This window comes from Tamandua tetradactyla, chromosome 10 (genome assembly GCF_023851605.1).
Source record: "Tamandua tetradactyla isolate mTamTet1 chromosome 10, mTamTet1.pri, whole genome shotgun sequence".
Taxonomy (NCBI): domain Eukaryota; kingdom Metazoa; phylum Chordata; class Mammalia; order Pilosa; family Myrmecophagidae; genus Tamandua; species Tamandua tetradactyla.
In genome coordinates, this window is record NC_135336.1 from 33777814 (window position 1) to 33795853 (window position 18040).

At 38.9% G+C, this 18040-nt stretch overlaps 1 protein-coding gene across 10 annotated transcripts in view; it reads left to right on the forward strand.

Annotated features, from left to right (window-relative positions):
• The first annotated feature begins 647 nt into the window (after positions 1–647).
• RMP64 (ribonuclease MRP subunit p64) overlaps positions 648–18040 on the forward strand; it is a 33498-nt gene continuing 16105 nt past the window's right edge. Inside the window, exons 1-6 of one of the 10 annotated variants that reach the window (XM_077118372.1) lie at positions 658–781; positions 10777–10925; positions 12381–12535; positions 16153–16232; positions 16591–16722; positions 17154–17231. In XM_077118372.1, the coding sequence (XP_076974487.1) occupies positions 10823–10925; positions 12381–12535; positions 16153–16232; positions 16591–16722; positions 17154–17231 (548 nt within the window). In that variant the 5' untranslated portion in view covers positions 658–781; positions 10777–10822. Of the gene's footprint in view, positions 782–8981; positions 9072–10776; positions 10926–11030; positions 11321–11346; positions 11684–12380; positions 12536–16152; positions 16233–16590; positions 16723–17153; positions 17232–18040 lie in introns of those variants that run through there. The other 9 variants (XM_077118379.1, XM_077118375.1, XM_077118378.1 and 6 more) reach the window with 9 other exon arrangements.

Genomic DNA, 18040 nt, shown 5'->3' on the forward strand with positions numbered 1-18040 from the left:
ACGATGAACTGATACTGGTACATATTATTAACTAAAGTCCATGTTTTGGTTGCTAAAGCTGATGAAATGCAATAAACCAGAAATCAGTTGACTTTTACAATGGGGATTAATTAATTTACAATTTACAGCTCTTAGGCCATGAAAATGCCTACTCAAGGCATCAGTGGGACAATATCTGGACTTTGAAGACAGGCTGCCAGAATCCGGGACAGCTCTGTCACATAGGAAGGCACATGGGTGTCTATTGGTTCTTCTCTCCTGGGTTTTGTAGCTTTAAGTTCTGGCTTCAGGGACTTCTCTCTTTATCTGTGGGTCCTCTTTTAGCTTCTCTAGGACTTTTCTCTTTGAGCTTCTCTTAATTTCATCTCTTCTAGTTTCTGTCTCTCTCTTTTAAAGGACACCTGTGAGAGGATTAAGATCCACCTTGAATGAGGTGGGTCACACCTCAGTTGAAATAACCTAATCAAAAGGTTCTACCTACAATAGGTCTACAACCACAGGAATGGATTAAAAGAACATGACCTTTTCTTGGGGTACAAAACAGCTTCAAAGAACCACACCACAGTTTACATTAAAGGTATACAAGTGCACCTTTATGACAAGTGCATAATGCCATGTATCTACCATTATGATATCATACAGAATAGTTCCACTGCTATAATCATTCTTGTACTCTACCTATTCAGCTCTTCCCCACTCCCAGTGAACCTGAGGCAACCCACTGATCTTTTTGCTGTCTCTAGAATTTCACGTTTTCCTCTCTTACAGTTGGAGTTCTATGGTGTGTACCTTTTATAGACTAACTTCTTTCAATTAGCAATGTGTATTTAAGGTTTCCCCACTTTTTGTTTGTGTGTGTGTGTGTGTGTGTGTGTGTGGCTTGACGGCTCATTTCCTTTAACCATTGAATAATACTCCATTGTATGAGTGCACCCCATTTTATTTATCCATTCACCTATGGAAGTGCATCTTGGTTGCTTCCTGCATTTTTAATTAAAATCTATGACAGAATAGTTTTTAGAATCAAGGAAAATATTTGGAGACTAGTGTGGAAAACTAACACATTATGTTTAAGTGTATGACAGGTCTTTCAAATGACTTGTAGCGACAACTCGGGCTACTGTAATTGCCGAACTTAAAAAATACTTAATGCAAGACTAGTGCCAGACTCACATTGGAAGGCTTACATTACTCATTAGTTGACTTATTCTCTCAATGTTTATTCAACAAATACCTACTGAGAACCCATGTGCCAGCACTATGTAACATCCACATCACATGCATGAACTTACAGAATTGATCACAAATGTATCCAGAAGTAGGCATACCATGACTAGGGTTAAGAGAACTAGAGATAAAAATGAGATGGGAGTTTGGAGAGGAAACAGATTAGTTCCAGCTGTTTTGGGGTAGATGAACTGGGGAAAAGGGGATCTAACTAAAATTTAAAGGAAAAACAAGACTTGAACATAAAAATATTCTATTGGCACAAATTTGGATATTCCTTTCTAAGGAATTTTTCTTAGGATTTAAATAAGTTATAAGCAGCTAAGAAGGGCTATGGAAATTAATTCCCCCATGTGGGCATATTTTGAAATGTGAGAATTAAAAACATTTCAAAAACTATTAATTCTTTTTTTTTTTTTTTGCATGGGCAGGCACTGGGAATCGAACCTGGGTCTCTGGCATGGCAGGCGAGAGTTCTGCCTGCTAAGCCACCATGGCCTGCCCCGGAAACTATTAATTCTTGATTGACCTTTGTTCTTTACATATGGGAAGATTTCTGCCCTCTCCAAAATACTCTTTTCTCTCCTATCCCAAAGCAGTAAAACAAGAAAGGAGGAATAACCTTTTTTTTTTTTTCATTCTCTCTGTCCCTATCTTTTCCTTAAGTCACTTGGCTTATTCATTTGATTGGTATCTATCATGCGTCTCTTATATGCCAGGCACTTTGTTAGGTACTGAAAAGCAACAATTAACAAACACACATGATCATTTCTCTTTAAAAGGTTGTAGTTTAGTGGTGAAGACAGCTAATCAAACAATAAATTAAAAACTCTTAATGTTTAATAACAAAAGCAATATACCATAGTGATTGTGCTGGTTTGGAAGGGTTTGTGTACCCTAGAAAAGCCATGTTTTAAGCCTAATCAACCTTGTGGGAGCAATCATTTCTTCTAATTCCTATTTAGTACTATAAATTGGAAGCTTGATTGGGTTATCTCCACAGAGATGTGATTCACTTAAGTGTCTTCACCCATTCTATGTGGGTCTTTATTAATTATTGGAATCCAATAAAAGAGGAGACATTTTTGGAGAGAGTCCCTTTTTGGAGCCTCAAGAAACCCACAGCAGAGGCAAGTACAGCCATGAGGCCAAGAGAACCAGAGTCCATTAGCCAGCAACCTTTGGAGATGAAAAATGAGAATGCCCCAGCGGGGAGCTTCACAGGCAAGAAGCCAGGAGTGAAAGCTGGCAGACTGTGGCCATGTTTATCACATGGCCTCCCCAGTTGAGAGAGAAATGCTGAACTCATTGGCCCTTCTTGAGTGAAGGTAACCTCTTGATGGTTCCTTGGTTTGGACATCTTTATAGACTTGCTTTAATGTGGAGATTTTCATGGCCTTAGAACTGTAAATTTGTAACTTATTAAATTCCTCTTTTTAAAAGTCATTCCATTTCTGTTATATTGCATTCCAGGAGCTAGCAAACTAGAACTGATCAATAACTCGGCTGTGATATATGGCAGTATAGATTCAAGTCTGGGCTCTACTGAATATCAGTCTACTGAAAATCAAAAAACCATACTGTTTTGACCACTGTAGCTTCATAATATGCCTTAAATTCAGGTAGCATGAGACCTCTGACTTCATTTCTCTTTCTCAGGATACTTTTAGCTATTTGAGGCACCCTGCCCTTCCAGATAAATTTGGTTATTGGTTTTTCTATTTCTGAAAAGTATGTTTTTGAGATTTTAATTGGTATTGCAATGAATCTGTAAATCAATTTAGGTAGTAGAATTAACATCTTAACTATATTTAGGCTTCCAATCCATGAACACAGTATGCCCTTCCATTTATTTAGGTCTTCTGTGATTTCTTTTAACAATTTCTTGTAGTTTTCTTTATAAAGGTCTTTTGTCTCTTTAGTTAAATTTATTCCTAAATATTTTATTCTTTTGGTTGTAATTGTAAATGGAATTTTTTTTCTTGATTTCCCTCTCAGATCGTTCATTACTAGTGTATAGAAACACTACAGATTTTTGAGTGTTGATCTTGTAACCTGCCACTTTTCTGTACTCATTTATTAGCTCTAGTAGTTTTGCTGTGGATTTTTCAGTGTTTTCGATATATAGTATCATATCATCTGCAAACAGTGAAAGTTTTACTTCTTCCTTTCCAATTTTGATGCCTTGTATTTTTTTCTTGGCTAATTGCTCTGGCTAGAATTTCCAACACAATGTTGAATAACAGTGGTGATAGTGGACATCCTTGTCTTGTTCCTGATCTTAGGGGGAAGTTTTTGGTTTTTCTCCATTTAGGATGATGTTAGCTGTGGGTTTTGTATATATCCCTTTATCATGTTGAAGGAGTCCCCTCCTATTCTTATCCTTTGATGTGTTTTCAACAGGAAAGGATGTTGAATTTTGTCAAATGCCTTTTCTGCATCGATCAAGATGATCATGCAGTTTTTCTGCTTTGATTTGTTGATATGGTGTATTACATTAATTGATTTTCTTATGTTGAAACATCCTTGCATACCTGGGATGAATCCTACTTGGTCATGATGCATAATTCTTTTAATGTGTTGCTGGATTCAATTTGGTAGAATTTTGTTGAGGATTTTTGCATCTATATTCATTACAGAGATTGGTCTGTAGTTTTCTTTTTTTGTAATATCTTTGCCTGGTTTTGGTGTGAGGGTGATGTTGGCTTCATAGAATGAATTAGGTAGCTTTCCCTTCTCTTCAATTTTTTGAAGAGTTTGAGCAGGATTAGTACTAATTCTTTCTGGAATGTTTGGTGGAATTCACATGTGAAGCCATGGTCTTGGACTTTTCTTTTTGGGGAGCTTCTTAATGACTGATTCAGTTCTTTACTTGTGACTGGTTTGTTGAGGTCATCTATTTCTTCTCAAGTCAATGCTGGTTGTTCATGCCTTTCTAGAAAGTTGTCCATTTCATCTACATTGTCGAGTCTATTAGCAGAAAGCTGTTCACAGTATCCTCTCATTACTTCCTTTATTTCTGTGGGGTCCATGGTTATGTCTTCTCTTCCATTTCTGACTTTATTCATTTGCATCCTCTCTCTTCTTCTTTTTGTCAACCTCACTAAGGGTCCATAAATCTTATTGATTTTCTCATAGAATCAACTTCTGGCTTTATTGATTTTCTCAATTGTTTTCATGTTCTCAATTTTATTTATTTCTGCTCTAATCTTCATTATTTCTTTCCTTTTGCTTGTTTTGGGGTTAGGTAGTAGGGTTCTTTCTCTAATTCTCCCAAGTGGACAGTTAATTTCTTGATTTTTGCCCTTTCTTCTTTTTTGATATAGGCCTTTAGGGCAATAAGTTTCCCTCTTAGCATTACCTTTGCTGCATCCCATAAATTTTGATATGTTGTGTTTTCATTTTCACTTGCCTAGAGATATTTACTGGTTTCTCTTGTAATTTCTTCCTTGACCCACTGGTTGTTTAAGAGTGTGCTGTTGAACCTCCATATATTTATGAGTTTTCTGGCCCTCTGCCTATTATTGATTTCCAACTTCATTCCTTTATGATCTGAGAAAGTGTTTTGTATGACTTCAATCTTTAAAAATTTATTGAGACTTGCTTTGTGACCCAGCATATGGTCTATCCTTGAGAATGATCCATGAGCACTTGAGAAAAAGGTGTATCTTGCTGTTGCAGAGTGTAATGTTCTACAAATGTCTGGTATGTCTAACTCATTTATTGTATTATTCAAATTCTGTTTCTTTATTGATCCTCTGTCTAGATATTCTGTCCATTGATGAGAGTGAGGAATTGAAGTCTCCAACTATTATGGTAGACGTGTCTATTTCTTTTTTCAATGTTTTCCATCTCTTTTCAGTATTTTCAGTGTTTGCCTCATGTATTTTGCAGCATTCTGGCTTGGTGCATAAATATTTATGATTGTTATGTCTTCTTGTTGACTTGTTCCTTTTATTAATAGTGTCTTTCTTTGTCTCTTTTAACTATCTTACATTTGAAGTCTAGTTTGTTGGATATTAGTATAGGATTCCTGTTCTTTTCTGATTGCTATTTGCATGAAATATCTTTTCCCAACCTTTCACTTTCAATCTATGTCTATCCTTGGGTCTAAGATGAATTTCCTCTAGACAGCATATTGATGGGTCCTGTTTTTTAATCCATTCTGGCAGTCTATGTCTTTTGATTGGGGAGTTTAATCCATCAACATTTAGTGTTATTACTGTAGAGGTAGTACTTCCTTCTACCATTTTGCCTTTTGGATTTTATATGTCATATATGATTTTCCTTCTTTTTACCTTTACTCATAGTCTTCCTTTCTACACTCTTCTCCACACTTCTCTCTCCTGTCTTTTAGTATCTGCCTCTAGTGCTCCCTTTAGTATTTCTTGCAGAGCTGGTCTTTTGGTCACAAATTCTCTCAGTGATTTTTTATCTGAAAATGTTTTAATTTCCCCCTCATTTCTGAAGGACAGTTTTGCTGGATATAGAATTCTTGGTTGGCAGTTTTTCTCTTTTAGTAATTTAAATATATCATCCCACTGTCTTCTCACCTCCATGGTTTCTGTTGAGAAGTCTATGCATAGTCTTATTGGGTTTCCCTTGTATGTGATGGATTGCTTTTTTCTTGCTCCTTTCAAGATTTTCTCTTTCTCTTTGACATCTGACATTCTGATTAGTAAGTGTCTTGGAGTACGTCTATTTGGAACTATTCTGTTTGGGGTACGCTGCACTTCTTGGATCTATAATTTTAAGTCTTTCATAAGAGTTGGGGAATTTTCAGTGATAATTTCCTCCATTAGTTTTTCTCCTCCTTTTCCTCCTCTTCTCCTTCTGGGACACCCACAACATGTATATTCAGGTACTTTATGTTGTCATTCAATTCCCTGAGTCCCTGCTCATATTTTTCCATTCTGTTCCCTGTATTTTCTTTTGCCTGTCAGATTTCAGATGTTCTGTCCTCTAGTTCACTATCCTATCTTCTGCCTCTTTAAAGCTGACATTGGTAGGTTTCCATTGTTTTTTTCATTTCTTCTATTGTGCCTTTCATTACCATAAGTTCTGTGATTTGTTCTTTCAGACTTTTGATTTCTTCTTTTTGTTCATTCCTTGCTTTCTTTATATCCTCCCTCAATTCACTGATTTGATTTTTGATGAGGTTTTCCATGTCTGTTCATATATTCTGAATTAATTGTTTCAACTCCTGTATCTCATTTGAATTGTTGGTTTGTTCCTTTGACTGGGCCATATCTTCAATTTTCCTAGTGTGATTTTTTATTTTTTGCTAGTGTCTAGGCATTTAATTACCTTAATTAGTTTATTCTGGAGATTGTTTTCACTTCTTTTACCTAGGATTTTCTTGCTGGATGACTTTATTGTTATAACAGACTTTATCTGTTCTTTGACATTCAGTTCAGTTTATTCTGGACCACTAGCTTAGGTTTTGTTTAACAGAGCAGAATTTTTCAGTTCTTGTTTTCTTGTTTCTTGAGCTGACTGTATGGTGCCTTTCCCCCACTTCCCCCTTAGGAGGGTCTACTTAGGTATTATAGACCCCAGCCAGATTTTCCCAGAACAAACTGGCCTCCTGTCAGGAGGAAACAGTCATCTGCATCAGTTTTCCTTGAGGGTGAGACCCAGCAGGTTGAAAGTTTTTCCTATGAAGTCTCTGGCCTCTGTATTTTTCCTATCCTGCCCAGTATGTGGCATCTGTCTGCCTGCAGGTTCCACCAGCATAAGGCAATGTGGTACCTTTAACTTCAGCAGACTCTTCCTGCTGGGGGTGTGGTGGAGACAGATGAGAGGTTGTAGGCTGGCTTTAATTGCTTTAATTTTCCAAACCATGGGATCTGAATTCCTTGAGGGAGGGAATCCATCTGAGCTGGGCCCCACCCCTCTCCTGGGGAAGGCACAGGCTCCAGACAAACTCTCAAAGAAGCTTGTTTCTGCCTATGCCTGGGGTAGTTGCAGCCTGAGAAGCCCTGCTGCTGTATCTAAGGCAGTCAAACCTTTGTAGAAACACAGCCACAAAAAAGAAACAGAAAAGTCCTTCTCAAAGCAGGACCCCCATTCCTAGGGTTTGCTAATCAAGAGCATAAGCTGGACCTTCAGATCCTATGTGCTCCATCCTTTCCTTCAGGGCCCAGACCCTTTCAAGTATTAGGTGCTATCTGATCCAAAAAAAGCGTTTCTTTTTTTCTTTTCCATCAGCCCTGTTCCCTTAGCACCGGGGCAAAAATTAGCAACCTCCACTTTGACAAGGTTCAGCTGAGCTGGCGCCTATTTTTATTAGTCAGAATTTGTGAATTAATCCCACAATTGGAGCTTAGTTGCACTCAGTCCCTGCTACTGGTAAAGTCCCTTTCCGTTTCCCTCTGGGAAACAGCCTGTGGGGGACGGGCGCCGGCTGCCTGAGTTTGGGGAACTCACAGTTCTGGGGGGGGGGGGGGTCTCATAGCCGATCCAGCTGGTTCAGACTGTGGTATGCTGTGTATCCAGCCATTGATGTGGTCCCAACAGTTGTTCTGTACTCTCCTGGCTATTTAGTAGCTGTTCTGAAGGACGAAGTAAATCCCACACCTCACTAAGATGCCATCGTGGCCTGAACTTTAGTTTTCAAGAGAAATAAATTTCTAGTTCATCTAACAATTCAAGTGTGTGTTCCCGGTGGCTTTCCCCCGGGAAATGACTCCATCTTGTGGTTTTAGTTTCATCCTTACTGCTGAGTGGGAAGGAGAGAAAGTGGAAGAGGCATGGCTATTCTTAAATGTACTCGTCTGGAAATAGCATCCCTTGGCTATAATTCAGTCACATTAATGGCTACCCCTAATTCAACGAAAGGCTGGGAAAGTAGAGAAACTGTGAACCAGGAATAAGAGGAGAATGTTGAACAGCCAGCAGTCTTTAACATGAGCTTTGTAAACCATGCTGAGGAATTCAGGCTTTACCCTGGAATTAAAAACCACTTAAAGCAGAATGGTAAAATGTTCATAGTTCTCATTTTAGAAAAATAATTTTATCAGCAGTAAAGAGAATGGCTTGGATGATGTAATGCTATTCATTAAGACCTATGGGAAGAGGTACACATTTTAAGGGCAGATAGAGGAAGTGAGTTCAATTTGGGACATGTTGATTATAGAGTGCCTTAGGATCGTGAAGTGAAGATGCAGATATATACTCCAGTATCTACGCTAAAGTCTAAAGCTAAGAAAGAAATCCGAGTGGAGATACAGATTTGTGAATCTTCAATTTATGGTTGTAGCCATGGGAGTGTGTAGAGAGTAGCACAAGATATAAGGAATTGGCAAAGGAGAAGGAATTGACAAGAGAGCCTGAGCAGAAGTAGCCAGAAAGAGAAGGAAAACCAACAGAATGTGATACCACAGGAAGAGGTTATTTCAAAGAGGAAGTGGTCAAGAATGGCAAAGCAAGACACTAAATTTTATGAAAAAGAGATTGTGGGTGAAAGTGCTTATCCATGATTCTTCCTCCTTCACTCTACCCCTGAAGGCTGAGCCCTGTAGAGTTTATCACTTGGGCTCCCCTGTCCTCTGGCACCCAATAGGTTTGGCCAATGGGAGGCATTTGTAGATCAGAAGACAGAAAAGAGAGGGTGGGATATTTTTCCCCATTCCCTTTCTGCTCTGGTGCCTCATCCCTGGCAGTAGCTGCACTGCCTTACAACTTCAGCTCCCACTGGGTGTCATCTTCTCTCTGTTTGTAGTCCTCACCATTTCTTCCCCTCGTCTCTTCAGTCCTAGGAATGATAATGACGACTTCCCACCATCGCTACTCTCTGGATGCCCCCGTCTCTTGTTTGTTCCCTTAACACTGCCCACGTCTCTGTAAGTAGTCCCTTTGTTTGAACTGTCTGGGATGGATTCTACTTCCTGCTGGGACACTGATGGTTGTATTAATCTTAGTAAAATGGCAATGGATTGAGTTGGAATGAAAAAGCAATTAGACTTTCAAGGAATTTGGCTGTTAAGGGAAGGAGAGAAAGATAGGACAAGTGGGGGAAAACCCTGAAGTGGAAGGGTTTTGTTGTTTTATTTCCCACCGTGGAAGAGAGATTTATGTTTAAATGCTGATGGGAAAAGGCAAATACAGAAGGTAATAGAAGAGAATACAGAATTAATCAATTGCCTAATGCTTATGAAAAGGCAGAAGGATTAGGGACACATAGCAGATATGTAGGGAATCACCTTAGGTGAGAGGAGGGTTTTCCCATTATAGTGGAGGGAAGGATACAAGGAAGTTTGTAGGTTTGGTGTTCAGAAGTTGATAGAGTTCTTGACTGAAGGCTTCTATTTTTTCTGTAATTATAGAAAATTCAGAGAGGGCTTAATATGGGATTGGACATTTGTCGGCAAATATGATGGAAATATAAAGGGGCAAGGGAATTGAGATCATTGACAAGAGCTGGAGAATCTAGGTATATAGAAATAAAGGTGAAGGCAGTAGGGTACTGATAGGGGGAGAGGAGAGTGGAGGACTAGTGATTCAGTGAGGTTTAAAATTAGATTTATGAGGAGTAATTTAAGTTAGAAAGTTAAAAACATAGGAAGCTACTGTCAAAAAGGGAGATGTCTGAATTTATGATTTTTAGAGATGGAACAATTTTGGATGACAAGATTTGGGATATGACCTGGATTGCACGGCTGAAATGAAGTGGATGTGGAAGTTACTAGAGATAAGGACACTGAGGTTACAAGGAAGGCAGAGAACTTGAGATGGGGAGGAAACCAGTCTTCATATGGCTACTATATTGGAATCGCGTGAGGCTCCCCAAAGCAGGGAGCCATAGCGAAGTGACAGTACAGGACCCTGAAGAAGCACTTGGTGAGAGAAAAGGGAACAGGGGAAAAACATCTTTTCCCCATCCGAGAAGTCCCTAACATTTTCCTTATCACTTCAACCCAATATCCCACCACTATATTTCCCTTTGAATCGTAGGCCTCTTACCTCATTTTTCTATTGGAGCCCTTGCCCCAGGCTAGGAATTTAGCTTTTTTCTCCACTTCCACTCCACTTCCACTTCCTTCCACTCCCATGAGGTGAGGATCCATAGATCTTGGAATATCATCCTATCTTGGACAAGGGAATGGGTTGACGGACAGTTAGACGTCTTTGAGGTGATCGTGTTTTTGCTTTTGCCTGATATTGAGGAACCTTTCTTCACTATCTCAAAATAAATCGTTCCTTCTTGGCACAAATTTCACACCTTGCATAAGCCTCTTTAATTTCTTCCTTTTCCTCTGATGTGGGGGTGCATGCACCAACTCACCTCTGGACTTCAGTTTCCACATCTGTAAAAGGTCTTGAAATAGTTTCATACTCGGTTAAGCCTCAGAATCCCACGAGAAGCGTCAGAAAAAGGGCAGATTCCTGGCGCCATTCCTAGAGATTCTGAATGAGCAGTACTAGGGTGGGGCCACTTCTAACCCGGCCCTCAGTCTCATCTCCTGAGATAGCCTCAGCGTCCAGGCTTCTCTCCCCGCCCCATGCCCCGCCCCTCACGGCTCTTCGCCCCTCCTGTCGCTCCACTAGGTCACGCCTACTTCCGCCTTGCCCAGTCCCTCCCCTGTCTCTTAAGATGGCTGTGACGCTGCCGGGGCTGGATCTTTGGAACCGCTTGAAGATCCCCAAAGCGGGGAGCCGTAGCGCAGTGACAGTACAGGACCCCGACGAAGCACTTGGTGAGAGAGGCGTCCCGGCGAGGACCAAGCAGGGGAGAGGCAGGGGCTTGCGGGATGGCCGGCCGGGCAGACGCACGTGGGGCGGGGCGGGACTTCCCGAGCCCGCGGGACGCTGGGAAAGGGCGCGGGGCAGCATGGGTTCCAGCGGAGCTACGGCGTGGAGTTTGACCCGCATTGTCTTGTCGGCACTAGGGTCGTTAGTCCAGTATTTGTCCAAACTAGCGTTCACCATTCGCTGTGAGCTTTACACAGGGCCAGGCTGGAGCGATGAAGGATCAAGGCCTAGACCTGTGCGGAGAGGCAGGAGAAAGGCGGATGCAGCTACCGTTAGGGAAACGTGCGATCTGGAAGCCTTGTTTAACACTCCTTCAGTTTCCCGACTTTGCCTCTGAGGGGTTGGGAGAGTTAAACCTCAATCTTTATGGGCATTCGTTTCCTTATCTGTAAAATGGGGCTAGTTCTCTCCACCCATGTCGGGTTGTTGGGAGGATCAGATCTATGTAGTTTAGGAGAGAATGCTCTGTAAACTAAAATGTTTCACCAATGTATAATACAGTTGCTTTTATTAGGCTTGGAGCTGGAGCCAGATTGTCTGGGTTTAAATTCTGGGTTCTTTGCTGGAGCTTGGGTCATTTAACTTGTCTGTGCCTCTCCGTTTTCCTATCTTGAAATGATACAAAGAGCACTTTCCAGGGCCGTTTTGAGGAATTAAAAAACTACTGTTAAAGATACAAGCGTTTGCAACACTATCTGCTGTGGTAAAAACAAACAAAAAACACTTGAATGATAGCTGTTATCAATATTTAATTAATTATATTGTAGTACCTACATTAATTCATTATGACTGATCTAACCATCACACCTCCCCTTCCCCATCCATATAGCCAAAATAGATTAATCTTCCCTCTTCGTTTATTCAAAAATTACTTAACAAGATTCCTATAAGGCATAGGAAATAAATCAACTCAATAACTACCCCTATCCCCAAGGAAGCCCATTCTGGCTACAGATAATTGGGAAAATAAGGAACTTTCCCATGTTATGTAGAAACAGGTTTTTGTGTTACTCCTGCCTAGGATGCTAGTCCAACTCTTAGAGCCATAGAGACCACATTAACTCCATCTTCTACTTCACAGCATTTCAAATTTAAAAAGTTATCTGGTTCTGCTGAGCATCCCATGATGCTCAGGCTTTCATCAAATAATACAGTTTCTGTTGCCAGGATGGTTTCTTTTTTCTGAATGTATTCCTATCTAAAAATGGTAACGAAATACAGTACTTTAATTTTTAAGAGTATGAATGTCTGTTCTGTCTTGCTTGTGTGCATAGCAAAATGGAGGATTAAAGTATACAACACATATCCCATGCACTAACAGTGTAGTTGTGACTGCAATGCATTCATGTATTCTTGATGTAGAAATACATACTAAGTCTTATTAAATGTCTCTCTTTTAGATGTTTGCACAGCAGCTGTAATTAAAGAATGCTGCCTCCTCACATTGTCACTGAAAAACCAAACCTTAGATGCAGAAACAGATGTGTTATGTGCAGTTCTTTACAGCAATCACAACAGAATGGGCCACCACAAACCCCATTTAGCCCTCAAACAGGTGAGGAAGAAGTTGTCTGTTTAAGATCCAGCAAGTTAATCTGAAGATGGAGATCACACTGCCACTTAACTGTTTGGTGATTTATGGAAATCTCAGTGAATTTCTTGTGATTTATGTCTTCAGCCAATAGTTACACATGGGCTTTTTTTTTTTTTTTCAATTTCATTTTTTTTTTCCTGCTAACATTTCACAGAACAGTTTTTGTTAGAAAGAAAATAATGTTCAGATTAATTCTTTTCCAGTTTTGTTTCTAATGGATAAGTATTTTTATGACAAAAAATGTTTATAATATATGCGTTCTATAATAAATTACTGTATCTTTGCTCAGTTCAAAGAGGGAATGATTTAAGCAATATGAAGTGTTGTACGCTAAGAAGTAGTTTCCCGAGCATATCAAAATCCTAAAACCATAAAAAGAACAAAGCTGTGGTTTATTTATTGTGGGGTATAAAAATATAATCAGTAGTAGTACCTTAGAGTAAATGGATATATAATAAATTGTGTAAAGTGGTTTTGGAGCTTAAAAACAAAATTGACCATCCAGCTCAGGAGTTACCTTTAGGGTAGAACTTCCTAAGCTGGGTTCTTCAAATGTTTATTCATAGATTCATCTTATGAATTCTGCAGGTATCTTTCAAGACTTTATGTACCAAGCACTGTGTGTGGTGCTGGGTAAACACTGGTGAAAAAGACAGACTAACCTTAGTCTAGTGCTCACTGGTTAATTTTCCACTCCCATTACTTAAAGCAAAAAAGATGGAAATGTCTTCATCAGAGATCTGAGGTCATGGTCTAACCTTAAGTTTTCTTCTCTGGAGTAGCTTTTACCTCTTTCTGAGACTTTTTGTCCTAAACAAAACCTATCTCCCAGATTGAACATAATTCATCTCCGGCTTCCAAATTGGGAATAATCACCTGTGATGGAAATTTGATGTTCTGTTCTTTGTTTTTCTAGCTCTTCCATCCAGCCATTTGAGCATTCAAAAATTTCTCTTCATCTAGTCCCTTCTGTCAATTTTGGCCACGATTTTCTCTTTTAAGACCTTGCTAAGTTTTATTTGTCTTGCTATCCAACCTGATCTTTCCTCTTCGAATCATTTCTGTGCTCTGGTATATCCTATATGCCAGAGCCTGGTTATTTTAAAACTTTGATTTTTTTAAATGATTCTCCATTGCCTCCTGGATAAAGATCAAACTTCTTACCTTGGTTTAACAAAACCTCCACGATCTGACATTTTAGGCTGTTTAGCTCAGGCATCTCTCCCACCTTCATATATCTTATGTTCCAGCCAAGCTGAACCCTCCTTGAGTTCCCCTGCTTGTGTATTCCCTCCTCTGAGATTTTGCTCACTTGGTTTTCTCTGTTTAGAATGCCCGGTCCCTTTATCTCTGCCCGTTAAAAGCCTTCTCATCCTGTAAGACCCATTTCAAACCTTCCTAGAGGTGATACATTTCTTCCTGGGGTGTTTATGGGGGTATGTTATGGTAATCTCATTTTAGATTGCATTTTTCTCATTGTTAGAAAAGTTGTACTCCATGTATTTTTATAATTCTCGGCTATTGGTCCTCCCATTTGTGCCTCTCTAATGTCATTTTTGCAGTTTGCCTTCTGGTACAGTTATTTGTGTAAATGTTTTATGTTCCCTATGATTCTTTAGGGTAGGGATCATGTCTCCTGCTGCTGCTGCTACTACTATTACCATTGCTACTACTGCCTTATATTTGCCTAACATTTTAAAGTTTACAGAGAACTTTCATGTACTTTAAAATTTATTTTTTCCACTTTCAAAAGTGAGGTAATGAGATTAGCCTCCTCTAACATTCCCCCAAATGGAATGCAGAAAATAGCCTTGATTTCTCTTTCATGTGATAGTTCTCTTAAGAGATGAAAACTGTTCTTATGAAGCATGTCTGCTCTCTTCTTTCTACTACTAAAGATCTTCTTAACTTTGTTTTTTTTTTTTCTTCTTTCAACTTTTTTACTCTATCTCATTTACTGTGTTCTCCAGGGTTTTACTATCTTGGTTTGTCAATGCCTCTCTCAAAGATGGTAACTAGAATTAAAAACTGAAAAAGTAAGAGCTAACCCTAGAGTATTAAAGGATAGTTGCTTCCATTGTTTTGAGAATGATGCTGTTAATAGAATACATAACTTTGATTTAATTTTTAGTAGCTGTTTCAAAGGGGATTTATTAGGTTACAAATGTACAGTTCTAAGGCCATGAAAATGTCCAAATTAAGACACCCAAAAGAGGATACCTTCTTGGAGGAAAGGTAGCATTTGGGTTCCTCTGTCACATGAAGAGGCACATGGTGATTTCTGCTGGCTCTCCTGGGTTGGTTTCAAAATGGCTCTCTCAGGTCCTTTGGGTCCTTCTGGCTTCTTCAGGGTGAGGGGGGTTTAAGGGGTAAGAAAGACCTTACTTTCTGATTCCAATTGCCTTCTATGTCAGCTCTCAAAGCATCTCCAAATGTCTGTGTGTAGGAGTCTGCTCTCTGTGTCAGCTCTTTTAAGAACTCCAGTAAACTAATTAGACTTCCCCCCAGTTTGAATGGGCGGGGCCACACTTCCATGGAAATAATCTAATCCAAAGATCCCACCCACCATAAATCTGTACCTACAAGATTAGATTAAAAGAGCATGGCTTTTCTGGGGTGCATAAGAATTTCAGGTCAGCACAGTAGCACACCTGTAGCTCCAGCAAGATAGTTCTTCCTCACCGTCCATCCATGTCTGCGCAGACTGTATGCAGCCCCATGCATACTCTTTGTGTAGTATTTCCCGAGGACTGCAGAGTCCATAGGGCATTTTGAACAGTGCATGGCTCTTAACTTTTTTTTTAATAAAAACATCTTATTAAATGCCTATTTAATACTGTTGTAAGTACAGAGTCATAGTAGTGAACCCAAAAGACAAAATATATTGCCCTCATAGTGCTTATGTTATAGTTGGGAGGAGAAAATCACTCACTCATTCAACAGTATGTCAGATAGTAGATTCTATGGAAAAAAATAAAGGAGGGAAGGGAGATAGGGAGATGAGATAAGGAGATTACAATTTTAAAGACAGTATATCTTTTTTACTAGTATTTTATTAAATTGTTGTATGCGCTTTTGCTTTTACTACATTTTTAGCAACTTGAGATCAGGAAGTATCTTATATACTATTTAATCTCCTATCACACCTTGCATATACTAGGTGTTTGTGAAACAAAAGTGAATAAATTGATCACTTGTCTCACCTCTGTGGCACTTATAGATTGTTGAAATTTGGTAGTTAATAATTTACTATTATGTTTTAGTAATTTTGCTCCTCTCATGCTGCCAAAGCAAAATTATAATCTTGAGAATAATCTTGTACTCAATTTGATCCCCTCTGTCATCAATTAGTCATTTTCTAATTTGAGAGATTTGTTTGGCTGGGTAAATGGCAGATGCTATTAGAAACATTTGCTTTGGCCTTTGGATTTCTGTACCCTTAAAAAAAGGTATTCTGTAGTATAACATGTAGTATGTCTCCATACTTTGAAAATGTAAAGCTCTTTGTTTTCCTGGTCACATTAGTGACTCTGAATGTATTATATACATGTGAACTTGAGCTGCTCTTCTTTCTTCAGGTTGAACAATGTTTAAAACGTTTGAAATATATGAATTTGGAGGACTTAATTCAAGATCTCTCTGAGTTGTTATCTCCCAAGTAAGTGGCCCAGTTACTTTGTGATGTAATGGATTAGGAACTTGATATCTTGTGTTCTCTCTCTGGACTTTTCTCTGTCTTGGTTTTTGAAAATAACCAATTATATTTCATGTAAAGATTGTGTTTTAATAAGAGCCATTTGGTACTTTTGTTGAAAATCTCCCTTTGTTGGCCTGTGGGGAAAACTGGCCTGACATTGATATCTGGGCCACAATAGGTTATATTGAAACTTCAGTGGATTGTTACTGATCACACAACTACCTTAAATTGAGTTTGAAGCAAGTATGCATTTGCAGACTGCTCCATAAATGCTTTATATTTAAAGATTAAAGTTATTTACTTTTCTGTTTTTATCAAGTGAAAATCAGCGTACAGCTACTCAAGAATGTGTCATTCCCAGTCAACCAGTAGTGGAGATGGTGTTGATGAAGATTTTGGGAGCCTCCAAGTTGTTACTCCGCTTATTGGACTGTTGCTGCAAGACTTTTCTGTAATCTTGAGTCAATTTGAATAACTTCTTCTGAATAGGAATTGTTTGTATATATTTAATAGTATTTCTGTTTGAAAGTTAGGGCTCTGTGGGAGTTATAACCTGGGTGGAATTATTGAAATTTTGCTTCATGGACTCTTCTCCAGGAATTGCCTGAGAAGGCCACTGCCAGAAATTGTCTGTCTCTTTATAACCTCTATTATCCTAAGAGCATTAGTAGCTAGAAACTCAACCTTAGAAATGAAATTTAACAATAGGAGCTCTAGTAGGGTGTGTATTACTTTATTTTAAAGTTTCTGTCACTTAAATAGAACATGTAAAGCTTTAAAACCTTCAAGAAAATTCCATTTATCTCACATTTATTTCTTTCATAACTATAACTTTAAAAACCTGAATTATTTTGGTTTTGTTTTTTGACCTTAATTCTCCAGCCTCACCGTGAAACATCTTGGTTTGCAAGAATTCATTATTTTAAACCTTGTGATGGTTGGACTGGTGAGCAGATTATGGTATGTACATATACCTTTGAAGTCTTTCATTTCTTTTTCATCTCTCTACCTCAGCCTTTGTTTCTCATTAGACTTCATATTTGTTCTCCCATGGGATGCTGAAGGTGTGGATAGTTTCTTCATTTGATCAGTTTTTTGCGGGGATAAATTGGGAGGCTAGGTGTTGCTGGTTATGTCAAAGGAATAAGCTTTGAATCTGAGGCCATAGGATCAAACCACTACTAAGCAACTAAACAAATGAATTTTTAGGATTAGGAGATGGAATAACAAAATAGTTGCAGCGATCATACAACAGCTGGCCAGTGCTTCTGGATTGGCTAATCACTTGATTCTTTCTGCAACTAGTTTGTAATTTTTAATTGCAAAGAGAATTTGTATGCTCTATGGTGGGGGTCACATTTTATTCTTTGTCCATGTGAGTATCCCGTTATTGTAGCACCATTTGTTGAATATTGCAGCACCATTTGTTGAATTTTTGTTTGTTTCTTCTTTCTTTCTTGGCTTGTGTTGTTTGTTTTGGGGAAGTGCATGGGCCAGGAATCAAACCTGGGTGTCCCACATGATAGGCGAGAATTCTACTACTGAACTACCCTTGTACCCCCCCTAGAAATATAATTTTTGACTCTCCTTATGTACTCTAGAATCTTTTCTTCCAGGCATTGCCAGTTATTATGTAATACGTGAAAACTAAAGAAACTTTCTCTTGCATGTCTCAATAAATATTGTGAAACTGATTTGATGGATAATTGGACTTAGAATCTGTCCATATTTGTAAAGAGACTTCTTTCAAACAATTAGGATGATCAGGT